Below are 27,575 nucleotides of genomic sequence, written 5' to 3'. Positions count from 1 at the left end.
TCTCTCAAATATTATTATTTTTGTTAAAATAATAGTCTCCTTTCCAGAACTTTGACAGGCAGAGGCAGGAGGATCATTTGAGGCCAGGGGTTTGAGACCAGCCTGAACAACATAGTGAGGCCTTGTCTCTTCAAAAAATAAAAAAATTAGTTGGGTGTGGTGGTGTATGCCTGTGGTCCCAGCTACTTGGGAGGCTGAGGTGGGAGGATTGCTGGAGCCTGGGAGGTTAAGGTTGCAGTGAGCCATGATCACGCCACTGCACTCCAGTATGGGATGACAGGGTGAGATGCTATCTCAAAAAAAAAAAAACACACACACAAAACTACATATCCTGTAAATGCTGTTTTTCTGGCCATGCCACTTTTATTTATAAACAAGTTAGAGTCTAGTGAAAAAACTGCCCTTTTCTCTAGTAATTATTATGAACACTTTTAAGGCATTTAGTATACATAAGTATTGTGCTAAAGCTTCTTTCAGCCTCCCAATGCACTTTTGCCACTGCACCCTGGGACCTTACTAGTTGCCTTATCCTTGTTCCCTTGAAATCAAACATACTTACCACTCAGCAGTTAGAAGCAGAGAGCGAGCCAGAATCCTGCGGGTTCATACACTCTTTGTAGAACGTCTTTCTTTCCTTTGGGTGGAGACAACACTAAGAAATTACCTATACAGGGACTCCTTAGTTAGCAAAATCTCACCCACACGTGGAGAAGATGCTGAGTCTACAAGGCTTGGTTAAGTGTCTACATTTGTGTAACATACTATCTAAATTTCCCAACTAATTTGATGCTAAAAGTTTTTAAATAATCAAAGTATAGATGTATCAAAGTCAAGCACTGGAAGGATGCACTTGTATCTTTCCTTCATTTAAAACTATTAATTGAGGCTGGGCGCGGTGGCTCACGCCTGTAATCTCAGCACTTTGGGAGGCCGAGGCGGGTGGATCACGAGGTCAGGAGATCGAGACCATCCTGGCTAACACGATGAAACCCCATCTCTACTAAAAATACAAAAAGTTAGCCGGGCGTGGTGGCGGGCGCCTGTAGTCCCAGCTACTTGGGAGGCTGAGGCAGGAGAATGGTGTGAACCCGGGAGGCAGAACTTGCAGTGAGCCAAGATCGCACCACTGCAGTCCAGCCTGGGCAACAGAGTGAGACTCCATCTCAAAACAAAAACAAACAAACAAAAAACCTACTAATTGAATTAGCAGGGCAACATTCATTCAATAACACAACATTATTTTGATAAGTAGCCCATCTTAAATATTTTTAAAAAAGTATTAACCAAGCAGAAGGTAAAACAACTGAGAATGAAAGTAGACATTTCATATTTCTTTCAAAAGTGGTTCTGAAAATTTCTTCCAGTTTCTATCATTTACATTTTTCCTAATTCTCATTTATTCAATAGTAATTCAAGTGCCAATGTGCTTGTGGAACTGTGGGGGTACCAAGCAAAACAATCACTGATCTGAGTCAGAGTCTTTGTGGAGGTTTCTGGTTCTGACAGTAGCTCTGAGGATTATTTATTTTAAAAATTAAAAAAAAAAAAAAACTTCATTCAGAAGAGAAAAAACTGTATTTTATTTAATAATTCATTTTCTGGTGTTTTTAATTTATAAGAATTAAGAAGGGAAATAAATACAATATACTTATATAAATTTTATTAAATTAAAAAATATCTTAAATATATTTTTAATTCATGTACATTTCCATTTACGCAAACCATAAAGTAACAATTTTTGCTGACTATATACAAAAAAAATTATTCAAGTTGCAGAGAAAATCATTTTTGAGAATTACTTTTATCATGTTTTCTGATAATATCCATAAGATTAGCTCCTGTAACCAGATCATTCTGTGTCTGTTTATCTTTCTGTTGTTCCTTCCTCTTCTGGTCATGAAGGTATGGGGAATTTAATAACTGGGGGGGAAGAATGGATCCTGTGGGCTTTACTCGTTTTGCGATATCCCAGAAGAGTCTTTTTGAATTATTATTGATGAAAGTAATTGCTGTTCCATTTTGACCTAATCTTCCTACTCTTCCAACCTGAAATGAAATGCAAAGAACATTTTCAAGATGTCCATGTAAAATCTTAGTGTCTTTTGAAAGAAAATGAATACTATTACTTAAAGTAGCATTACTGGCCAGGTGCAGTGGCTCACGCCTGTAATCCCAGCACTTTGGGAGGCCGAGGCGGGTGGATCACCTGAGGTCAGGAGTTTAAGACCAGCCTGGCCAACATGGCAAAATCATGTCTACTAAAAACACAAAAATTAGCCAGGCGTGGTGGCACACACCCGTAAATCCTAGCTACTTGGGAGGCTGAGGCAAAAGAATCGCTTGAATCCAGGAGGCGGAGCTTGCAATGAGCTGAGATTGTGCCACTGCACTCCAGCCTGGGTGACAGAACAAGACTCCATTTCAAAAAAAAAAACAAAAAACATAGCTTTACTAAGATTAGCCTTCATCTAGACAGCATTTTTTGAATTACACATCTCAATATATCTGTGAAATCAATTTACTGGGCCGCCACCAGCATGTTTTTAATGAAACAGAACAAACAGAAAATGAGAGTGATCACATAAAATAAAAGTAAGTATCATTTGTGAAACCTGTGTTTTAGTTATATCTGTATGGGTGGTGTTTGGGGGTAATGACAGAAAGATTTTTCTTATTGTGGGTGGGTTAAGGTCAAAAAAATTTTGAAAGCTCCTGCATTAAGAGCAAGAGGACTATTTACTGCCAAGGCTACTTAAGAGGCCTTGAAATGTGAGATTTATACTAAACAATTTTTGCATAAAGTTATTTCTCTCTTTTTTTTTTGAGGCAGAGTCTCACTGTGTCGCCCAGGCTGGAGTGCAATGGTGCAATGTCGGCTCACTGTAACCTCCGCCTCCTGGGTTCCAGCAATTCTCTGCCTCAACCTCCCGAGTAGCTGGGATTACAGGCACCCGCCACCACACCTGGTTAATTTTTTGTATTTTTAGTAGAGATGGGGTTTCACCATCTTGGCCAGGCTGGTCTTAAACTCCTGACCTCAAAATCTACCCGCCTCAGCCTCACAAAGTGCTGGGATTACAGGCCCAGCTAGTAATTTCTCATTTTGAGAGAATTAAATGGACACAAATTTGTGGAGTATCAATAAGGCACAAAATCTACTTGTCTCCAAATAGATAGTGAAAAAATACTAAGAAACTTTTCAAAAGAGGGGGAAAATACACAATCATGGTCAATTTCTGCTCCTTAAGTGAAATGTAAAACTTAAAGTCTATATTCAGAAATATGTAAATGAGTAGATGGCTTCTGCTAATACAGAGGGCATTTTTAACACTGTAAAAGAAACTTGTAAAAAAGTTAAGAGGGGAGGCCTCTAGGGAACGAGACAGGGGAGAAGAGAGGCAAGCAAATAATGTTTTACAGTAACAGCTTTTACTTATACCTGACTTAATTAAATTACTGAATTGTTCCAATAAAAATAAAAATATAAAAAGTAGCTATTTCTCTATAAAAGTCCACAGAAAAACAAGTAGAAATAAAAAAATTCAAAAAGACAAAGAAAAGATTATACAAACTAGCTTCAGGCTGGGCATGGTGGCTCATGCCTGTAATGCCAGCATTTTGAGAGGCTGAGGCAGGAAGATCACTTGAGGTCAGGGTTCAAGACCAGCCAGGGCAACATAGCAATACCCCCATCTCTGCAAAAAATAGAAAAATTAGCCAGGTGTGGTGGCATGTACTTGTAGTCCCAGCTACTCAGGAGGCTGAGATGGAAGAATCACCTGAGTCCATGCACTCAAGGTTACAGTGAGCTATGACTGCGCCACTGTACTCCAGCCTGAGCAACAGGAGACCCCATCTCTTAAAAAAAAAAAACAAAACTTGCAAATCATGTTTTTGGTAAGTCTCCTAGAGTATACAAAGAACTTTTACAACTCAACAAGAGAAACCCAATTTAAAAATGGACAAAAAATTTGAATAGACATTTCTCCAAAGAAGATACAAAAATGATCAATAAGCACATGAATCATTAGTCATTAAAGAAATGCAAGTCAAAATACAAGGAGGTTTAACTTCATACCCAGTAGCATAGCTATAATAAAAAAGATAAATGTTGATGAGGATGTGGGGAAATTGGAACCTTCATAAGCTGCAGGTGAGAATGTAAAAGGGTGAAGCCATGCTAGAAAACAGTCTGGCAGTTCCTCAAAATGCTAAACACAGAGTTACTATATGACCCAGCAATTCTATTTGTAGGCATATGCCCAACAGAAATGAAAACATGTCCACACAAAAACTGGTGCATGAATGATCATAGTAGCCTTATTCATAGCAGCCAAAATGTAGAAACAACCTAAATGTCTAGTAACTAATGAATAAACAAAGGTGGTATATCTACACAATAAAATATTTTTTTTGCAATTTAAAAAAATGAAGTACCGATACATACTATGATGTGGATGAACCTTAAAAACATTATGCCAAGTAAAACAATCAACCCCTGTGGAATACTTAATTCTCTGATGTGCAGGTAAACGTGGTGGTACTAAAATAAACAGAGAAGTAGCGCTGTATCATTAAGTTTAATTAAAAATAAAAGTGACAAGGCACTGAAGGCACTAACAGCGTTTCAGTGGGTGATTCTAGTAAATGTGGCATTCAGAGGTGATGTTAAGAACACTACAGACAGGCTTTACTTGGTGAAGCCTGACAGGGAGGACAGGTAGCAGTCAGTGAGATTATGTGGCGCTGACAGAAGGCTCTATTTCTGCTAGAGAGAGAAGCTATTGTTACCTTTGGCAGCAAAGAAAAGAAAGAAAACTTTCAAAAGTGAAAGACTAGAACAAATAAGGATATGAAGAGGAGATGAAGACAAGATTCCTTAAAAAACTAAAGGATCAATTTTATTTTGGCCAGATAAATCAACTTAAAAAAATCTTTTTAAACAAAACTTTTTTATTTTTATAAAAGATCACTGATTATATGCTCACTGAAGAAAATAAGAAAAAGAAACAAAAATAAACCAAAAATTTATTACTTAAAAATTTTTTAACTAACATTTTTGGTTACTTACTTCTAGTTTTTTGTTGTTTTTTTTTTAAGGCACTTTAGATGTACTTTTAAAAACGAAATTTAGTTTTTACACATATTTAACTTAAAAAAATTAGTTTATATACATATATATCTTAAAAGCAGGCCAGGCATGGTGGCTCATGCCTGTAATTCCAGCACTTTGGGAGACCAAGGCGAGAGGATCATTTGAGGTCAGGAGTTTGAGACCAGTCTAGCCAACATGACGAAACCCTGTCTCTACAAAAAATACAAAAAGATTAGCCAGGTGTGGCGGTGGGCACCTGTAATCCCAGTTACTCAGAAGGCTGAGGCACAAGGATCCCTTGAACCTGGGAGGTGGAGGTTGTAGTGAGCTGAGATCACACCACTGCACTCCAGCTTAGGTAACAGAATGAGACTCTGTCTCAAAAAAAAAAAAAAAATCTTAAAAGCAAAAATATATATAGTTTTATACACTGCTTTTTTTGCGGGGGGATGGGGGAATGAAGTCTCTGTCACCTAGGCTAGAGTGCAGTGGCGTGATCTCGGCTCACTGCAACCTCCGCCTCCCAGTTCAAGCGATTCTCCTGTCTCAGCCTCCCGGGTAGTTGGGATTACAGGCGCCTACCACCACGCCCGGCTAATTTTTTTTTGGTATTTTTAGTAGAGATGGGGTTTTACCATGATGGCCAGGCTGGTCTGTGAATTCCTGACTTCATGTGATCCATCCATTTCAAGTGATCCGCCTGCCTTGGCCTCCGAAAGTACTGGGGTTACTGGTGTGAGCCACTGTCCTGGCCGATACTGCTTTTTTAAACTTGGTATCACATTGACAATGCCTTTCCCAATAAAACTCATTAACAAAATAGTGGTAACATATAAAGCTCCTTACCTGATGGACATACTCATCCATACTTGAAGGCATATCAAAATTGACAACCAGCCTGACACTGATCAAGTCTAGGCCTCGTCCCAAGACTCCTGTGCTCACTACAACTTCATAGTCTCCTTCGAGTAATCCCTTTCCAAAAAAGCAATAAAATTTATTATTCAGAATTTATTTTGTGTGGTTTTGTGTAATTCTGATAGCTTTTCTTTTTTCAATGCTTACTTCAATATTTTTGTCACAATATCTTTTCAGTAAGTAAAGGTCATACTATACCTGAAAAATGTATGCAGCTAAAATTCTCCCCAATCTCCATGGAATTTATTTTATTAATTTATTAAGGCAAACCTTTTCCAAAAGTGAATTACTGCCCTGCTCTACTCCAAACTGACCTGATTCAGAAATGGTAAGTTCTGAATTAGTAATTTATTTAGTATATATTCCCTAGAGAATAGGCTATTGCTCCCCAAATCAAAAGCCTGAGCAAGAGAACATTAACTTCATGGTAACCACTTGTTTGATGGTCTTGTAGTCATTAAAAGACGGTCTGCTATAAAAACCAGCTGTAATATGGTGTCTCTTGAAAATGAGGCAGAACAGATTTATAGAAAACAGAATATAGAATGTTGGGTATCAAACCTTCAATATGTTTTTCCTTTCTATTTGCGACTTCTCTGAATGTATAGATATGCTTTTCAGCCCTGTGATTTTCTGAACGGCTTCACTCAAAAGATCTGCTCCTAGTTTGCAGTCCACAAATACTAACACTGGAGGTTTAAAGAGTTTCTTATCCTGAAAAATTAAAAACATATATCAAAAATTATCCATATAACATAATTTACAATGGGAAGTTTTTCTGAAAGATTATCACAAGCTAGTTATCAGTAGGTTTATAAATATTGTTAGGAAGGAGGCTGGGCGTGGTGGCTCACACCTGTAATCTCAGCACTTTGGGAGGCTGAGGTGGGCAAATCACAAGGTCAGGAGTTCGAGACCAGCCTGGCCAACATAGTGAAACTCCATCTCTACTAAAAATACAAAAAATCAGCTAGGCGTGGTGGCAGCTGCCTGTAACCCCAGCTACTCGGGAGGCTGAGGCAGGAGAATCGCTTGAACCTGGAAGGTAGAGGTTGCAGTGAGCTGAGACCATGCTATAGTACTCCAGCCTGGCCAACAGAGCGAGACTCCATCTCAAAAAAACAAAACAAAACACAAAAAGAAAAAAAGGCATATTGTTAAAATAAGTGTTTTATTTAAAATATGTACAAACAGAAGCCAGTCTATTGTTCCTCTTAATTTTCCATCACTTAATACTGCAAGAGTAATTCAAACATTTTAAGTGCAATTTAATATAGTTCTACATGCTGCTAATAAGTCAATACCAACCATATTTAACTTAATACTTTTTTTTTTTTTTTTTTTTTGAGAGGGAGTCTCGCTCTGTTACCCAGGCTGGAGTGCAGTAGCGTGATCTCAGCTCACTGCAAGCTCTGCCTCCCGGGTTCACGCCATTCTCCTGCCTCAGCCTACCGAGTTGCTGGGACTATAGGCGCCCACCACCACACCTGGCTAACTTTTTATATTTTTAGTAGAGACGGGATTTCACTCTGTTAGCCAGGATGGTCTCTATCTCCTGACCTCGTGATCTGCCCGCCTTGGCCTCCCAAAGTGCTGGGATTACAGACGTGAGCCACCGCGCCTGGCCCAAGTTAATACTGTTTATAACTAACTATGCTTGCACATATCGCCCACTCAACAAATTTCTGTTTACATTAGTAACAGTTAAAAAAAATTCTCAAGGACAGACTAGCCAAGAAATACGTTGCCCCTACCTTATATGTAAGTCTTCTAAAATTTTTTATTTTTATTATTTTTTTGAGACAGAGTCTTGCTCTGTCCCCCAGGCTGGAGTGTAGTGGCGTGATCTCGGCTCACTGTAACCTCCACTTGTGGGTTCACGCCATTCTCCTGCCTCAGCCTCCCGAGTAGCTGGGACTACAAGCGACCGCCACCATGCCCGGCTAATTTTTTTTTGCATTTTTAGTAGAGATGGGGTTTCACCATGTTAGCCAGGATGGTCTCGATCTCCTGACCTCGTGATCCACCTGCCTAGGCCTCCCAAAGTGCTGGGATTACTGGCATGAGCCACCGCGACCAGCCTTTCTAAAATATTTTAAAAGGAGAACATATTCCTTGGGAATAATCTTGATATTAAAATATATTTCTATAATAAGGCAAAGAAAACCCAACCCTGTATCTATCCAACATGTTTTCCCAAATAGCTATTTATTTGACTCTCACAGAATTCTAAGGTAGGTAAAGCAATTTATTAGTAAATACCTTTGTCAAATTCCCCGAAAGTTGAATCTAAAAATCATTCTCTTAAGAGCTATGAAAAATGCAAACACAATCCATAAAACATGGTTAACTGCTTTACTACTCACATTTAAAATTTCAAATAATTTTTTCTTTTTGGCTGGGTCTTCTACCCACAAAATAATCTGACGTACATTGGCACAAGGCAGGTTCTTTTCTCCAGTGATAATTCTCACAGGATTATGCAGAAGCTGGCTTGCTAGTTGCTCTATGCTACTTGGAATTGTGGCTGAAACCAAAATGGTCTGATAATCATTAGGAATGTTTTCCAAAATGTCAAGCACTTGTTGTTGAAAGCCCATCTTTAACATGGTATCAGCCTAAAATAAAATTGTATTAAAGTTAGTCTTGTTTGACATTAAAACCCAGAACCACCCCCCAAAAAGACTGATATAACTAACAACATAAAAATTAAAAATTCTTAAATACAAAACTATACCACAATGTCAAGAGAACTGGGAAAATGTTTATACAAAATTATAAACTGTGCAACTAAATGTTTACAATGATATACAAAGACTGTTATTATTGGCATTATTAGTAGTAGTAAAAAGCTATACACATTCTAAATATTCATCAGTTGGGGATTTGCTAAATTATGGTAGATCCATATGACACTATGCTGTCAAGAAAAATGATCAGCAAGCCCTTTATTAAATAATGAATGACTGCTAGATAAAAAAAAAAAAAGCAAAGTACAAAATATTATGTGTAACACGATACCTATTTATGCTACAAAAATATTATATGTGTATACACTCAAGAAACTTAATTGCTAACACCAGGGAGAAGGCTGGAGGGCTTTAAGGGAGGCAATTCCACTTTTAGTTTTTTGCAAAGTTGTTTTTTTAACCTTGCACACAGATTATGCTTATAATAAAATATTATTTTAAATAAAAATTAATGTTAGGGGCTGCTATGGTCTGAACTGTGGTGACCCCCCCCTAAATTCATATATTGAAATCTAACCCACAATGGTAGTAAGAGGGGAAGCCTTTAGGGGGTGATTAAGTCATGAAGGCTCCACCCTTATGAATGAAATTAGTGCCCTTCTAAAAGAGGCTGGATGGAGCTGTGTGTGAGGATGCAGCAAGAATGTGCCAGTGCCATCTTTGAAGCAGAGAGCAGGCCCTCGCCAGACACTGAATCAAGGTTAGCGCTTTGATCCTGGACTTCCCAGCTTCAAGAACTGCGAGATAAAGTTCTTGCTGTTTATAAATTACCCAGTCTAAGGTATTTTGTTATAGCACCAGGAATGGACTAAGACAGGGGCTTTCACTTTTATTTTTCTGTACTGTTGGTTTGTTACAACCATGAATTACCAAGCAAATAAAAAAAAATTTTTTTTTAAGTTAGTGCTGCCATTAAAAAAAAAAAAAAAAAAAAAAGATTAATGCTATCTTGAGTTGCAAATACAATCCAATTGTCTATAATTTGGAAACAATGAGGTATTTAATTCTTTTTTTTCCCCTTCTGAGCCCTGATTCAGGATAATTCTTTTAAACTATTAAGGCATTGTGGGTGTTTGTTTTGAGACAGGGTCTTGCTCTGTTGCACAGGCTGGAGTGCAGTAGCATGATTCCAGCTTGTTGGAACCTTAAACTCCTGGGCTCAAGAGATCCTCCAGCTTCAGCCTCCTAAGTAACTGGGACTATAGGCACAAGCAGGGCACCCAGTTTGGCATTGTATTTTTAAGTGCCCACTAATGTCCTGTCATCCATATTAAAATTTGAATATTCATTTTACTATTATTCAGTGGAAAAAAAAATTGTCACCCAGGTTGGAGTGCAGTGGTGCCATCTTGGCTTACTGTGCAACCTCCCGGGCTCAAGCCAGCCTCCCACCTCAGCTTTCCAAATAGCTGGGATTACAGGCACATGCCACCACATCCATCTAATTTTGTGTTTTTAGTGGAGGTGGGGTTTTGCTATGTTGCCCGGGCTCCACCCCCATTTTCTAACATGTCTTTAAGGTGCACAGATTATTCAACAGATGTTATTCAAAATGCAGAGTGGGCCATAAAAAGCATTTTTTTTTTTTTTTTTTTGAGACAGGGTCTTGCTGTGTCGCCAGGCTGGAGTGCAGTGGTATAATCATGGCTCACTGCAACTTCTGCCTCCTAGGCTCAAGCGATCCTCCTGCCTCAGCCTCCTGAGTAGCTGGGACCACAGGTGGGACCACAGGCATGTGCCACCATGCCTGGCTAATTTTTGGTACTTTTTTTTTTTTTGCGGAGACTGGGTTTCCCCATGTTGCCCACGCTGGTCTTGAACTACTGGTCTCAAGCAATCCTCTCGCCTTGACCTCCCAAAGTGCTGGGATTACAGGCGTGGGCCCCTGCACCCCAGCATCTCCTCTCCTGATTTTTCTCCTCCCTCACTAGCTACTCTGAGCCTCTTTTCTCTTCTCTCTATCCCTATACACTGGGGAGCCCCATGGGCTGGGTCACAGGCTTCTTCCTTCCCCATCTGTGCTCTCTCCTCAGATGAGATCAACAAATTCCACGGCTCTGAATACCATGCATGCATCAAAGACTCCCAAAATCATATCTCAGGCCACAACTGCTTCCCCGAACTCAAGTGGTAGAAACTATCTGCCGACTTAACATCTCCACTTGGTTCCAACAGGCCCCTCAAATTCAACACATTCAAAACAGAAGTTTCTATTTCCTTCCTGCCAAACCCACTCCTATCCCAGAACACATCCCAGGAAACAGAGCCATCAGAAACTCTTATTTCATCTCTTCTCTTCACCACCTGACACTGACTCCATTAATCATCCTGTCAACCCACTAGCACACCCCAGAGCTGGTCGCTTCTCCCAGCTCATACTTGCAAGACTGCTCGCAATCCTGTCACCCCCATCCCATAACCAATTCTCCTCAAGGAACCAGACAGATTCTTCTAAAATATAAATCAGATCTTCATCCTCCTCTGCTTAAACCCTCCAATGGTTTCCCATCACACTTAGAATAAAATCCAACTTCTAACCATGACTAAAAAGGCTTACAAGTTCTCATCTTTGTCCACTTCTCCAACTTCATCTCCTAGCACTCTCCCCTCACTGCCCGTGACTCTGCCACACCAGCCTTCCTTCTGTTCCCAAATACCTCACGCTTGCTCCCCTGTTGAAAGTCTTCCTGGCTGAAAGTCTTCCCTCCAGATGGATCTCTGCATGACTGGCTCCTTCTCATTCAGATCTTAGCATAAATGTCATCTTCTCAGAGAGCTCTCCTTGACTCCCAATCTAAGGTAACCCCCCAACCCCGGTTGCCACTGCCATATTGCTTTGTGTAAGTACATTTATTACAGCTCCACGAGACAGCTCATGTGTCTCATTTTCCACTGTATTCTCAAAACCAGCAAGTCTCAGCACATGAGAAGCCCTAACAATGTATTTTGTAAATAAATGAACACTCACTAATTCTAAGCACTAAATAAGCACCTACCTATATGTCAGGCAACTTACTAGTCAATGTGGCCCAAACCTCTCTGAAGATAAGAATCACCTGAAGGGTGGGGCACGGTGGCTCAAGCCTGTAATCCCAGCACTTTGGGAGGCCGAGGCGGGTGCATCATGAGGTCAGGAGATGGAGACCATCCTGGCTAACACAGTGAAACCCTATCTCTACTAAAAATACAAAAAATTAGCCGGGTGTGGTGGCGGGCGCCTGCAGTCCCAGCTACTCAGGAGGCTGAGGCAGGAGAATGGCATGAACCCGGGAGGCGGAGCTTCCAGTGAGCCGAGATCACGCCACTGCACTCCAGCCTGGGTGGGGGGGGAAGAAAAATCACCTGAGGGGGAAAAAAAAAAAAAGGATCACCTGGAATGAGTTTTTAGACATTCCTGGCTACGACTCACACCTACTGAATCAGAATACCAAGTGAGAGGTCTGGTCTTGTCTGATGTTCACTGAGCAAACCAGGTGACTCTTATAATTAAGGAAACTTGGGCAAACACTGTGCTAAGAAAAAATTTTAAAAATCTATGCACAGTTCAACAGAGCAGAGAGAAACAAAGGCCTAAAATCTGACAGGGGGAGTGAAGGAGTTCAGAGTTACTAACAGATAAAGAAGGAAGAGCAGGTAGAAAGGATGGGAGAGAATTCCAGGCCAAAGGACAGGTATGACAGAAGACACGGAGGGTTGCAAAGCAGATCATTTCAAAGGAATTATCTGAGTTTTCACCTCTGACTATTCTTGCATCTTCACCCTCCTCTTGAAACAGTGGTTCTCTCTTCTTCAAGGATATTATTCATTCTCAGTTCCTCTCTGGCGTCTCAAGCAGCTTTTTACTGACTCATCTTCAAACTCCACAAGGCAGGCCCTTAGCCCCAGCCCGTTTCTGCTCATTTCTAACTTGTCTCCCTTAGAGAAACCATGCGTTTCATGGATTCTGATGCCTATTTTATTTTTTAAAATTTTATCAGCAGCCTCCTGAGCCAGAAAAGGCTCAGAGGGACTCCCCAATGCCTATTTTAGATCTTCAGAGTATTACCCCTTAGTTCATCATTTGCAGGACATTCACCATGTCTAAAGCCAAACTCAAACATTACTATCAAGACCCAGATTTGCTCACATATCCTTTTTAAAATAAAAGGCACAACTATAACTGATGGAGTCAGCTCTATTGCCTTCTTCCTCTCTCACCCTCAGGCATCAGAAGACGCATGACTGACTCTCGGATTTGGCCTGTGACTCCTACTGCCTCCACCCTGTAACCCCTCACCCCTGTCTGGATTGCTGGCTGCTCTGTCTTAGATTCTTTCATTTCTCCTGTACCAAGCAGCAGGGTAACCTCTTAAACCACTACTCAATAATTTAGAAAGCCTCACTGTCTCCCACATCAAATCCAAATTCCTCTGCCTTCCTGTCCAGGCCCTCTGTAATTTGGCCCCACCCTAACAACCCAATTTTACCTCTTATTATTTCTCAGGAAGAATTCTTCAAGCTGGTGGTCTCTTCTCTGCCCCCTGCACACATGCACTTGGACTTTCTGACTCTGCTTATGTTGGCCCCTTCACTTGGAACAGTTGATACATCCTCTTGTTTTCTAAATCTTTTTCCATCTTTTGAAGCCCAGGTCAAATCCCATTACCTCCGAGAAGCCATTTTTTGCAGTGCTGATACATTTACTCTCTCATTTCTCCTTCTGACCTTATTTCTCCTGAACAATTAGCATATCATATACAACCCTTTTTTTTTTTTTTTTTGATACGGAGTTTCACTCTTGTTGCCCAGGCTGGAGTGCAATGGCGCAATCTCGGCTCACCTCAACCTCTGCCTCCCGGGTTCAAGCAATTCTCTTGCCTCAGCCTACCAAATAGCTGGGATTACAGGCATGTGCCACCACGCCCAGCTAATTTTGTATTTTTAGCAGAGATGGGGTGTCTCCATGTTGATCAGGCTGGTCTCACACTCCCGACCTCAGGTGATATGCCTGCTTCAGTCTCCCAAAGTGCTGGGATTACAGGTGTGAGCCAATGTGCCCAGCCATACAGTCCAATTTTTCCACTAGTATCTTCTATCAGCCATTGGCAAACTACAGTTCTGGGGACAAATTCAGACCTTTACCTGTTTTTGTAAATAATGTTTTATGGGAACCCCGTCACACCCATTCATTTTCATACCACCTACATTTGTGTTCAGCAGTTGCCACAGAGACTATACAGCCCCCAAAGCCTAAGATATTTACCATCTGGTCCTTTACAGAAAGTGTTTGCCAACCCCTGGCCTACATCATGTTAGTACTTTTGTATCTCCGTACACATGATAATGTTCTTGCCTTTACTTCAGTATATGTATCTTTTCTCTCCAACACGATTTCAGCACCTTGTAGGCTTGAATGCTCTTCAAAACTTCTCTGTGATGCCATCCAAACTTATCCAGAATTGGTCAACTTGTACCTAAATAATACTTCTGTACTGACTGCAGTTTCTGTATATAACCGATTCTGTTGTTTACCAGCTCATTTCCCCTCTAGATCACCCAGAAACCATATTCTTTAAATGCCAAGGAGCTGGGACACAGGCTGCACATACAGGCACTTGATAAATGTTTGCTGAAAGAATACTTCCCTTGTACCATAATGGTGAGCACAGCACTAAAGTGTCTCACGAAGCCTCGTTAGTGGAAGAAAATTAAAATGCTGTAAAGAGAAGTGAGAATGAGGCCGGGTGTAAGGGCTCACACCTGTAATCCCAACACTTTGGGAGGCCAAGGCACGAGGATCACTTGAGCCCAGGAATTCAAGACCAGCCTGGGCAACACAGCAAGACCCCATCTCTAAACAAATTTGAAAAACACAGAGAGAAGTGAGGATGAATGGAACCTAACCTTAAAATCCATGTAAGAATTACTTCTCAGGCCAGGTGCAGTGGCTCATGCCTGTAATCCCACCACTTTGGGAGGCTAAGGTGAGCAGATCAGTTGAGGCCAGGAGTTTGAGACCAGCCTGGCCAACATGGTGAAACTCTGTCTCAACTAAAAATATAAAAACGAGCCAGGTATGGTGGCACACGCCTGTAATCCCAGCTACTCGGGAGGCTGAGATACGAGAATCACTTGAGCCCAAACGGTGGAGGTGGCAGTGAGCCAAGATTATGCCATTGCACTCCAGCCTGTGTGACAGAGGGAAACTGTCTTAAAAAAAAAAAAATACTTCTCCAGCTCTAAGATGGGGAGAATTTAAGAACATGGGGCTTATCAACAAAGGGAAGCCCAGTGATGTTCAGGGTGACAGTATGTCTAATGATAATCAGATGCAATAAGTCAGTTCTACCAAATGGCCGCGCCAGAACACTGCTGACTTAGCAGTAGCAGGACTCTTCAGTCTATAAGACATTTTTGGGCGGATGCGGTGGCTCACGCCTGTAAGCCCAGCACTTTGGGAGGCCGAGAAGGGTGGATCACCTTAGGTCAGGAGTTCAAGACCAGCCTGGACAACATGGTGAAACCCCGTCTCTACTAAAAACACAAAAAGAAAGTTAGCTGGGCATGGTGGCAGGTGCCTGTAATCCCAGCTACTCAGGAGGCTGAGGCAGGAGAATTGCTTGAACCCGGGAGGTAGAGGTTGCAGTGAGCCGAGATCGCGCCATTGCACTCCAGCCTAGGCAACAGGAGCTAAACACTCTCTCAACAACAACAGCAACAACAACAACAACAAAAGACATTTTCACCATCATTCTTCATCCTTGCCACAGGTCTAGAAGATTAACCAGCTTGCCTAAGATCTCATGGGAGGTGGAGTAAATGTTCAAATCTTGATCTTGTGGGTACTGGCTACGTGTTCTATCCTACTGCTACTTACTGGGGCCCACGGAAGGCAGGCTAAGACACCATCACTGGTCAGCACCCAGCACCCCGCATTTGTGATCACTGCTGGGTAATGCCAGGTCTCTGCTCTGTCACTGCTGGTAAGACACCTGGGAAGATGCATGTGCCCTGCAGGCAGAAAAGGCACATGCCCAGGGTGGGCTGGCACACGGTCCTATGTTCCCTTGGCAGAATATCACCAAGCAACAACACTTTTACTTCATCTTATTAAGCTGGCCAAAATTATAAAAATGCCTCTATAGTATATGTAACATAGAAAATCAGGACCACAGATGCCTACGTCCACACAGAAAAAAAAAAAAAAAAAAAATTTAAAGGCCATCTGCTGGGCACGGCGGCTCATGCCTATAATTCCAGTACTTTGGGAGGCCAAGGCAGGAGGATCCCTTGAGCCCAGGAGTTCAAGACTAATCAGCCTGGGTAATATAGTGAGACCCCATCTCTACAAAAACCAAATTAGCCAGGCATGGTGATATGTGTGCCTGTAGTCCCAGCTACTCAGGAGGCTGAGGTGGGTGGATCACTTGAGTGTGGGAGGTTGAGGCTGCAGTGAGCTGTGTTTCCGTCACTGCACTCCAGCTAGGGTGACCTGAGCAACAGAGCAAAACCCTGTCTCATTACCTGACACTGACTATTTTTGCAAACAAATGATAGTAAGCATCAAATGCTTAAAAAAAAAAAAAAAAACTATTGAGAATAGAGTACGTATTGAATTTGTGTTTTCTGTCAATTAGGAAAAGACAGCTCTGTTTAATTTTAGTGTAGTACACATTATGATAGCTTCAGCGCTACACAGGAAACAGCTTAAGAACCACTGCTGCAATGCTTTAAAAGTCCCTGAGGTTTTTTTTTTTTTTTTTAGAGAGAGAAAATGTCCTGAATATACAATGAAATTATATAACTATACTTTCTCTAAATTGTGTAAAATCATGTAACCGTTTTTCAAACACCACTACTTACTTCATCTACTACAACAATCTTTATACCACAGAGTTCTACAGAGCTCTGCTTTATTATATCCAGAAGTCGCCCAGGGGTTGCTATGATAACCTGAATGAAAGAGAATAAGCAAATTTAAAAAATTGGTAATAGCCATTTTCATTCATTCATTCCATATTGATTGACTAATATGTACCAGACACTGTGTTAAGCACTCAGAATTCAGTGATGAATAAGTCAGACATAGTCTCTGTTCTCATGAAACTTGTAACACAAAGGAAGAAACAGATAAAACAAGAAAGTACTCATGAGATAAATATACTACGCCATAATTGGAGGGACCTATCCAGTCCTACCCAACACACAGGCCAAACCTAAAGGATCAGTGGGCGTGAGCAACGTGAGGAGTGATTAAGGAGACAGAAAAGTATCTATGACATTCCTAAGGCTGGGAGGCCAGTGAAGTTTCCAAATGGTGAGGGACGGGGAGAATGGGGCAGGCTGAGGCAGGCACCAGGAAGGGCCTTGTAGACAGTTTGATTGATATGGTTCTGTAAACAAGTGAAAATTCCGTAACATCTTTGGGCTTTTTATTTCATTTTTAAATTAAGAGGCTGGGCAAAGTGATTTCTAAGGTTGCTTAAGGCTCTTAACAATTTTATCATATGTTAGTGGCTAACAATGGGGCGCTTTTTTTTTTTTGATACAATCTCGCTCTATCATCCAGCAGGGAGTACAGTGGCACAATCATGGCTCACTGTAGCCTCAACTTCCCCGGCTCCAGGGGTCTTCCTACCTCAGCCTCCCAAGTAACTGGGACTACAGGCATGCCACCACATCTGGCTAATTTTTTGATTTTTTTGTAGAGACAAGGTCTCTATGTTGCCCAGACTGGTCTCAAACTCCTGGGCTCAAATAATCCTCCCGCCTTTACCTCCCAAAGTGCTGTGATTACAAGTGTGAGCCACTGCATTCAGCTTATTTTTACCTTTTTTTAAACAATAAGGAAAAATGCTTTAATACCAATCACATCTCCCCTTTGCTTCTATGCTACCATTGGCCAGTATTTAACTTCTACTTTATTTTGAAACCCACAGGTGGTTCATTATGATTACTGTTTCATTCAATGTTTCCTGAGATTTACCCACATGCTTACTATTTTCCTTGGCTGCCATTGTTTCTTCCATCCTACACTCTCCTTTCTGGCACAATCTTCTTTGTCTGTAGACTACCTCAGTTTTAAAGTTCTCTTACATGGTGTATTGGTAGTAACTTTCTCAGTTTTGTTTATTTGAAAAGTTTTTTCATTTTGCCCTTGCTCTTGGAGGGCAGCTTTGCTCAACAGACAGGCTTTGGTTATTTTTCCTCAGAGGGCACCTGGGAGGGAGCTCAGGCTGGTGAGAGGGGTGGGAGTGACAGGTGGGCAGCCCTGCATGGGGTGCTGTAGCCTGAGGGGCTGAGGACAGTACAGGGTGGAGTCTGTGAGGTGAGGAAGGTATCGCTGTGGGAGGGGCGGTGCTGACGGTGGGAGGTGGGCTCCATAGAGGAGAATTGGTCAAACAAATAAATAAATACGAAAGGAAAATGAGTGGCAGGTTTCTGTCAGTTACAAATATGAATGAATCCTGTTGTATTGAATTGGAATTGGAAGTATCAACATGAACTCATGGTTTCATGGTTTCTAATAAATACAGATACAGAAAAACACACACTTAGATATCCAGCTGACCCTTGAACAACATGGATTTGAACTGTGTGAGTCCACTGAAACATATCAATTTCAACCAAACAGAGATCAACAATACTCAGGTTCAGCAGGGCCGACTGCAGGATCCAAGTATGCAAAGATTTTGGTACATATGCAGGGGATCCTGGAACCAATCCCCAGCAGACGCTGAGAGCTGTATTCCCTAGCTCTATCCACTGGGAGGTCCTAGAAGCATTGATAGTCCAATAGCAATCAACACACATAGCCCAGATCTTTCTTTTTAAATGCTATCCTCTAGTAAAAGAAACCAGGGCTCCTTGGTGAAGGCATGATTCCAGGGCTGGGGCAGGGAAAGAAAAATGTAAGCATGGAACATATTCTTTACATAGAAAGTAAGGAAGACTCAAAGAATGATGGAGAGCTGAACAAAGGACATAGAAACCAACTTGAAGGTGCTTCCACTGGCCAGATAGAGATCAACTGGAGTATCAAAACAAATAATGATAACAGATTATAAACCTCTGAATAACAGGAAGCCGTGAGTCCATACAGAAAGAAATAAATATATACATAAATTCAAAGTGTGGTGAAGAATGAGAAATTTACATTTCAAAGTACATCTCAAAGTACTCTCCCCAAAATATTTACTAAATTCAAAGAGGAAAAAAATAAACTTTACAACTACTTTACAGATCCTATCACCAGGAAAAGGACATACTGATACTGTGTGCAACCTAAAAGGATGCAATGAAAAAAACAAAGCATCTCTTCTGTGATATCCCTGTCAGACACGTAACTTGAATCTAATCAGTTGAGGGATGTTCTTCAAAGTAGCTTGTAAACCTTAAAAGGGCCAAGATTATGAGAAAAAAAAGGAAAGATGGAGGAACCGTTTCAAATTGAAGGAGATGACAAAGACAAGACAACTAAATGCAACATGTGATTCTGAACTGGATTCTTGTGCTATAAAAAGTGATGGAACAATTATAAAAATGTGAATGGGGACGGAGGAGTAGACGATACCAATATTAATTCCTGATGTGATCTAATGTATCAACGTGACACTGTTTGGAGCTGTGTTCCCACCCAAATTGCAGGTCGAACTGTAATCCCCAATGTTGGAGATGGGATCTGAAGGGAGGTGATTGGATCATGGCGGCTATTTCTCATGGTTTAATACCCTTCCCCCGGTGCTGTCATGATAGTTACTGTGAGATCTAGTTGTTTAAAAGTGTGTAGCACCTCCCCACTCTCTTTCTTCCTCCTGCGTTGGTCATGTGAAGCTCCTCGCTCCCCCTCTGCCTTCTGCCATGATTGGAAGCTTCCTGAGGCCTCCTCAGAGGCAGAAGCCACTATGCTTCCTGTATAGCCTGCAGAACCATGAGTCAATTAAAGCGCTTTTCTTTATAAATTACCCAGTCTCAGGTATTTCTTTATAGCAGTGCAAGCATGGACTAATACACAATGTTAATTTCCTGATTCCGTAATTGTATTACGGTTATGTAAGATAATGTCCTTGTTTGTAACAATCATACTGTAAAGTATATGGGGGTGAGAGGGCATCAAGTCAGCAAGTTACTTCCAAAAGGTTTGGGAGGAAAAAAAAGTTCCATTTACTCTACTTACCACCTTTCTTTAAGTTTGAGATTGTTTTTTAAAAAAATATGTGCTTTGGGAGGCCGAGGCAGGTGGATCACCTGAGTTTAGGAATTCGAGACCAGCCTGGCCAACATGGTGAAACCCCATCTCTATTAAAAATACCAAAAATTAGCTGGGCATGGTGGTAGGCGCCTGTAGTCCCAGCTACTCTGGAGGCTGGGGCAGGAGAATCGCTTGAACCCGGGAGACGGAGGTTGCAGTGAGCAGAGGTTGCACCACTGCACTCCAGCCTGGGTAACTGGAGACTAATACCAATATGTTAACATACTTTTTTTTAAGAATTGGAATGCAAGCTTAGTTTAAAAGCTGTTAGAAGTTCGCAGCTACTTATCCATTTGAATTATAATGTTATCCATTCTTTGCAATGAAAATAAATTTAATGCAGAGGTTGATATGAGACTGCAGTTAAACGCCATTAACCCAACTTCAAATTTGATGCCCATCAAAAATACTTGTATTGTTTACTTTATAAATACACATTGCTGAATTTATAATTTGGTACTGATATCACCTTTATCTGTTTTATATACTGGAGGTCCACCTTAAAAAAGCACTGATCCAATATCCCATTAATTATCAACCTGTAATTTCTTAAAACAACATTTTAAAGGCTTTAAAACTGTCAGATACATCTGATTTGTCCTTCAGAAGATTCCAACATGAAAGGCTGATATTCACCCATAGAAGTTGTCAAATACTGCAGGAGCTTCATCCCAGCTCGTACTGCTGCCCCAGCCCCCGGAGCGCCCTTCCCCAACTCCCTGCCAACCCAGCTCCTCCCCTGGGTTACCAGGGCCTCCCTACCAACCTAGCTCCTCCCCTGGACCGCCAGGGCCTCCCTACCACCCCAGTTAACTATAACAGTTAATGCCCAGAACGCCAAGGGGCCTCAAGGACTCAGCTCCTGCACCAAAGCTGCAGTCTACTTTGATTGGTCAGCATCTGTGCCAAACCTTCCATTAAACATTTTCATTTTAAAGGCAGGTATCTTCAGCCACCCATTCAAACTTAAGAAAACTGAAGCCCACAGAAGTGAAGTAACTTATCTATGGCCATGCAGCTACCAGACCACATTGCTTTTACATACTTTTACATATCAGAAAATACAGACTACGCGTAACAGCATGGCTAAGGAAGGAGGAAAGACAGGTAAATTAAGATATCAATTTTAGCAACTACTATTTATTAGCTATAGATCCTTAGATAAACCCCAGCTTTCTGAGATTCAACTTCTCAACTATAAAACATGGGCTAGGGATTATGCCAACCCACCTTCAGAAGTAAATGTGATGCTTAAATGAGATAATACATGTGAGAACATTCAACAGCCTTTGGCATATAACGGGCACTCAATAAATTGTGTTTCTTTCCCTTCCTATATAAAACAAGCTTAAAAAACTAAAACAACCCTAAGGCTTACTTGGTAAGAATTTAAAGGCTCTCTAAAATCATACTTTTAAAAGTTCTTCAAGGGGGAAAAAAACTCTAGTTCCTGTATTGCTTACAAAACTTTTCAAAGACATTGTATCAAATCAGTGCTTACCTTAACTTGTTGTTGCAGACGATAAAGCTGTGGGGGTAAGGGTAAGCCCCCTACAAGAAGCACGGTTTTCATGCGTGGCAGGCCACTCATCAATTCTTTAGCTTGTCTCTCTATCTGAATGGCTAATTCTCTGGTTGGTGTAAGAATGAGTGCAGATGGAGTTTTGCTCTGCAAAGATGTGAAAAACAAGTTTAAAAACACCAGCAATTAATTCCTGCTGATATGAACTAAATCTTCACAAGGATTCCAGGAACATGGCCCTTTTAAAGTGTTCCCAACTGGATATGAGTCCTCCTGCCTTCTGCTTGCTGCAGACTTTTTTCCTCCAAAACCATCATAAATTAAATCCATTTCTTACATAACACAGAATGAAAGATCAAAATTGGGGCTGGGGAGAGGTGTCCACAGTAACCAAGGTGAGAAAACTGAAGGTTTGCTCCTAGTTCATTGGACTCTGTAATCTACAGTCATCCTCCTCTGAAGAGAGAACCCAATAGACACCATGTAGAGCTGGTCAAAGCTGGCATGCTACCCTTGGTCTTTCCCTCTTAGCTCTCTTGTGGATTCACTTCTTTCTTTGTCCATATAACTTACATATATACCCACATCCTATTTCGGGCTTTATGGCTCTATTTTGGTCTTCCAGCATGTGTGACCTATATTTTAAACAATCTAGCACTTTTTTTCTCACACTATCTTCTACTACTCTTTAGTTTTCCAATTTTCTTCTCCTTTATCTTTCCTCTCTTTGCCCACATTTTTTTTTTTGAAACGGAAATTCACTCTTGTTGCCCAGGCTGGAGTGCAATGGCACAATCTCGGATCACTGCAATCTCCGCCTCCAGGGTTCAATCAATTCTCCTGCCTCAGCCTCCCGAGTAGCTGGGATTACAGGCATGCGCCATCATGCCCGGCTAATTTTGTATCTTTAGCAGAGATGGGGTTTCTCCATGTTGACCAGGCTGGTCTTGAACTCCAGATCTCAGGTGATCCACCCACCTCGCCCTCCCAAAGTGATGGGATTACAAGCGTGAGCCACTGTGCCCCGCCTTGCCCACATTTTTTACTTACTTCCCTTCCTGCCATACTTCATACTTCACAAGTTCATCAGTACTTGGGAAACAGTAATTACTCAAAATGTTTGTTAAACTAATCATATGTGAAAGTGCTCTACACACTATAAACTAACAAGTAAGGTATGGTAGTGATTATTTTAAGATGAACCATAGATCACATTTAAGAGTGTATTTTGAGGCTGGTTGCGGTGGCTCATGCCTGCAATCCCAGCACTTTATGAGGCTGAGGCAGTTGGATAACCTAAGGTCAGGAGTTCGAGACCAGCCTGACCAACAAGGAGAAACACCATCTGTACTAAAAATACAAAATTAGCCGGGTGTGGTGGCACATGCCTGTAATCCCAGCTACTCAGGAGGCTGAGACAGAAGAATCACTTGAACCTGGGAGGCGGAGGTTGCAATGAGCCGAGACTGTGCCATTGCACTCCAGCCTGGGCAACAAGAGTGAAACTCGGTCTCCAAAAAAAAAAGAAAAAAAAGCGTATTTTGAAACTCTATGTGTTCCAACTTCAGTATAAATCAGTTTCTTCAAAACACAAAATCCAAGGAGACTAAACTGACGTACAAACTGCAGCTCGTCTGGTCAGCTGGATCTTTTCCCCCTCAAATCCAAAGCTTATTCTGTTAACAGAAAAACTGTTAAAAATAAAATGTTTTGTAAGGAAGCAAGTTTTTAGATCCTCAATAAAGAGATCTCTGGTTCAATATAATACAAGAAAAATTCCCTGAAATTATGTTTTCATACAAACTACTATCAGAAGCAAAATCACTACAGGCACTAGTGACTAAAATTCCAAATATTTAGTTTTAGTTTGCAATTTTAATACAGTTAAGAATGAAACTTGGTAAATACCTCACTTGTTTCCAAGAATAATACATGTGAACTCTATTAATAATACTTACCTCGAATAAAGCTCGCATGATAACAGGAAGAAGAAAAGCAGCTGTTTTTCCTGAGCCAGTGTCTGCACTGGCCAGAATGTCTCTTCCCAGAAGTCCCACAGGAATCATCTGCATTTGAATGGGGGTTGGCACCTCATAGCCTGATTTCTTCAAGTTGTGATTTAAGACCTCGGGGAAACTACAATGTTCAAAGTCAATAATGGGCCTAGTGACTTCTTGCCCTTGAACTAAAATTCCCAGCTGCTGTTTAAGATTTTCAATCTGGTCTTCCTGAAGGTTCAAAATAAAGGGATGCTCTTTGTAGACATAGGAAGCATTCAGTGGAGACTCTGGCTCAGAATCAGCCTTCTGTGGATTGCTGAGTTTTGATTTCTCTTCCTTTTCCTTAACTTGCAGAAGATGTTTCGCTTTACACTCCAAACTACACACATCTTCATCTGTCTTATCACAGATATACTCTCCGTAACGACCACAGACAACACAGACGGGTTCCCCCGGCTCTGCCCAGCGCTGAGTTTTGGAAAATGACTTAACAGGCTCTTCAGAAGGATGGCTGTCCTTCACACCCTGCTCGGGACTTACTGAATGAACCTCTGCCAACTGGCCACCTGGGCTGGGGAAAGGGCATGATTCGCTGCTGTGCCTGTCTGGTGTTGTGGCTGCTTCTGTAACTAGAGCATCAACGGGAGCATCTCTGCTTTTGTCCAACTGAAGGTCTTCTGGGTCTGATTTAATTATCTTAGCCACACAACTTTTGCCATCACCATTAGCGTGCCTCTTGATTTTTAAAGATCTTGGAACAAACATTCTTCAATATTCTGTTAAGGAAATTATATAATGAGATTTATTGTACCATTAATAAAGTTACATATAAAGTACCATATGATTAACGGCCAGGCGTGGTGGCTCACCCCTGTAATCCCAGCACTTTGAGAGGCCAAGGCAGGCGGATCACGAGGTCAGGAGTTTGAGACCAGCCTGGCCAATATGGTGAAACCCCGTCTCTACTAATAATACAAAAATTAGCCAGGCATGGTGGCATGTGCCTGTATTCCCAGCTACTCGGGAGGCTGAGGCAGAAGAATCTCTTGAACCCAGGAGGCAGAGGTTGCGGTCAGCCAAGACCTCACCATTGCACTCCAACCTGGGCGACACAGTTAGACTCCATCTCAAAAATAAATAAATAAATAAAATACCATGTGATTATCACAGAATCAGCCTAGCGTCCTGCGGCTATGCCTGAAAGGAACAGTGGACATCATGACACTCTTTATATCAAGCTTTTCTTCCGTTCGCCAGCTTCCACTGATGAAGAGATGGAGTCCTCTTCCTCACACACAGCAGTGTTGAAACACTGCACACTGCTCAACATAGCCTTGTACACATGGTCTATTTCCGTTTACTGATTATTTGCACTTTTAAGTATCAGATATTATAGAAATTCTGGGGTAAATCCTTCTATTATAGCATCAAAAAACAGGAGAAATACTTCGCAATTAAAATCTTTAAAATCAAAACCACAAATCACAGAGAAAATGCTATTTTCATAACACTCAGTGTTATTATATGCCAAGCACAATGCTTCACCTAATCTTCACAACAACCATGTAAAGCAGTTAGCATTACCTAATATATATGCACAGATATTTTTTCATTATGCTATACTATGTAGATTACATAGATTAATATACATATAGCATAATGGAAAAATAATATAGTAATATACATAACATAATGAAAAATCGTGTGTGTATAAAACACATTATATACACTTAGAAGAAACTGAGCCACTTAAGTGGTTTGTCCAGGCTCGCACAATTTTTTTTTTTTTTTTTTGAGACGGAGTCTCGCTCTGTCGCCCAGGCTGGAGTGCAGTGGCTCGACCTCGGCTCACTGCAAGCTCCGCCTCCCGGGTTCACGCCATTCTCCTGCCTCAGCCTCCGGGAGTAGCTGGGACTATAGGCGCCCGCCACCACGCCCAGCTAATTTTTTGTATTTTTAGTAGAGACGGGGTTTCACCGTGTTAGCCAGGATGGTCTCAATCTCCTGACCTCGTGATCCGCCCGCCTCGGCCTCCCAAAGTGCTGGGATTACAGGCGTGAGCCACCGCGCCTGTCGTGCTTGCACAATTCTTAAGTGTTACAGCCCTGGCACTCTGGATCCAGAGCACAAGCTCTCAACCATATGAGGACTAAGCTCTAATTTTTTATCTTACCCGAATTCCTTTCTAAGGGGTCTGGAGAGTCATGTCCTATAAACCATAAATTCTTATCAGATGGGTTTTATTTAACCCAATACACAGTGACTTACTTTCCAATCTGACTCTGGCATAACAAGGAAGAAAATAAAAATGTTTTACCCCAAAATATATTTCCTTGCCATACCTTAAAATTCCCCTGCAAAGTCTCCTGTAGGAAAAATCCCCATTTTATAGAGAATTCCCTTCCCCGCTTTGTTTTCCTTCCTTCCTTCCTTCCCAGATCCAGGAGATAATCAACTAAGAGCCAGGAACCCTTTTAAGTCCAATATAAAACAATTTACAACCTGCTCTCTCTAAAGTCTGCTATCTAAGAGCTTCCTCTGCACAATAAAACTTGGTATCCACAATCCTTTATCTTTAGCCTGAACATTCCTTTTAATAAACTCAACCGTCAACCAGATAATGTTTACATTTACCTATAGCCTGGAAGCCCCGGTTTTGAGTTGCCTTTCTAAACCAAACCAATGTATTTCTTAAATGTATTTGATTGATGTCTCATGCCTTCCTAAAATACATAAAACCAAGCTGTACCCCAACTGCCTTGGGCACATGTTCTCAGGACCTCCTGAGGACTGTCACTGGCCATGGTCGCTTGTATTTAGCTCAAAATAAATCTCTTCAAATATTTTTCTGAGTTTGATTCATCAACCCCGATCTATACCCATTTACACCAAAAACATATCTGCAAAATTACAGTGATTGGGAAGAAGACTTTTAACCTAATCTGGGGACTATCAAATATCCTAACAAATGTTTTTCTTACAAAAATTCTTTGTTTAAACTGCCAGATTCCAACTTCCAGAAAAATTCCAACAGAAATGCAACTGTACGTGGGGTGGCGGCCAGCGCAGGCACGGCTCTATGCGAGCAGGAAAAAGCTTGGAACTCAAAAGTCTTCCAATGGCGAAAGGGAACGGGCTCCTGCCGGGAGGGCGGGCAGCGGCGCAGCCTCCAAATCTCGCCAACGCCCCCCGCACCCCCGCACATTGGCAGGCCCTCCCCTCGGGCGTTGCCTCCCACCCACGCCCGACGGCACCGCACCCTGAGGCGCTTCACGTCATGGAGCTGCTAAGAGACGGGCGGGGCTCCGGTTCCGGGTAGAGGCCTGGGACACGGGGAACTGTAAGGACGGGGCGGGGGGGGGCAGCGCAGAGGCACCCGTTCTCCCTCCGCGGCCTGGCGGCCGGGGTCCAGGAGAAGGGGCAGCAGGACGGCCAGGGGCCCGGGCTTCCGGGGCACGCTCACCAGCGCAGGCCTGAGGCCGCGTCCGCTCCCGCTCGGGGCCGGCTCCCCCTTCCAGGCTCCAGGCCAGGCCTCCGCCCGGCAAGCCCTGACCCGCTGGTCAGGACGGCGGCCCGGCACTGGTGGTGCGGAGCGGAGCGTACAATCCACTTCTCCGGGTTTTGGGAGGGGGCCGCAGTCCGCTTTCCGGGCTGTGGGGAGGCGGGGCCACCGTGGGGGCGGAGCTCGGCTGGGAGCCGGCAGTGGCTTGGGAGGGAGAGATGAGGAGAGGGGCGGGAAGGCTCCTCGCGTTTTCCACGCCCCCGCCCGGCTCTGGGCTGGCGGTAAATCTCGGAATTGGTCGGGATTGGGCGGGTTCTGGACGGAGGGGCACGTTTGGGAATCCTTGAAATAATTTACGTAATGGAGTAGGCTGGGACTGGTGGTTAAGAGTCGGAACGTACGCAAAGAAGCAGCAGGGCGGCGCGGGGGCCTGGCACCCTTAGAAAGTGGGAAGTGTGAGTGTAAAAGGGAGGGGCACTTCTTCCCGTTGGGCTCAAAAACCCTTTTCTGGCTTTAGCTAGTAGAGCCACTCAAAATTCAGAGTCACCTTGATGTGGC

General features: G+C 42.2%; 1 protein-coding gene across 7 annotated transcripts; it reads right to left on the bottom strand.

Annotated features, from left to right (window-relative positions):
* Positions 1-1,556: 1,556 nt before the first annotated feature.
* On the bottom strand, positions 1,557-27,188 carry DDX59 (DEAD-box helicase 59). Of its 7 annotated transcripts, none has more exons than XM_003893336.5 (8): positions 26,979-27,188; positions 23,474-24,291; positions 21,495-21,662; positions 16,606-16,695; positions 8,380-8,631; positions 6,575-6,727; positions 5,942-6,070; positions 1,557-2,046 (listed from the first exon to the last, which is right to left on the bottom strand). In XM_003893336.5, the coding sequence occupies exons 2-8, from the start codon at positions 24,278-24,280 to the stop codon at positions 1,783-1,785; spliced, it is 1,863 nt and encodes a 620-aa protein (XP_003893385.3). In that variant the 5' UTR covers positions 24,281-24,291; positions 26,979-27,188; the 3' UTR covers positions 1,557-1,782. The 7 variants fall into 7 exon arrangements, with proteins under 7 accessions (XP_003893385.3, XP_021784585.2, XP_009188776.3 ...); XM_009190512.4 differs by lacking the exon at positions 26,979-27,188 and adding an exon at positions 26,775-26,943 and having other exon boundaries at positions 1,593-2,046; XM_009190519.4 differs by lacking the exon at positions 26,979-27,188 and adding an exon at positions 26,497-26,700 and having other exon boundaries at positions 1,593-2,046.
* Between the last annotated feature and the right edge of the window lie 387 nt (positions 27,189-27,575).

The sequence above is a fragment of the Papio anubis genome, chromosome 1 (genome assembly GCF_008728515.1).
Source record: "Papio anubis isolate 15944 chromosome 1, Panubis1.0, whole genome shotgun sequence".
Lineage (NCBI taxonomy): Eukaryota > Metazoa > Chordata > Mammalia > Primates > Cercopithecidae > Papio > Papio anubis.
Note: the sequence above shows the minus strand (reverse complement) of the source record. Positions and strands in the feature narration are given on the sequence as shown.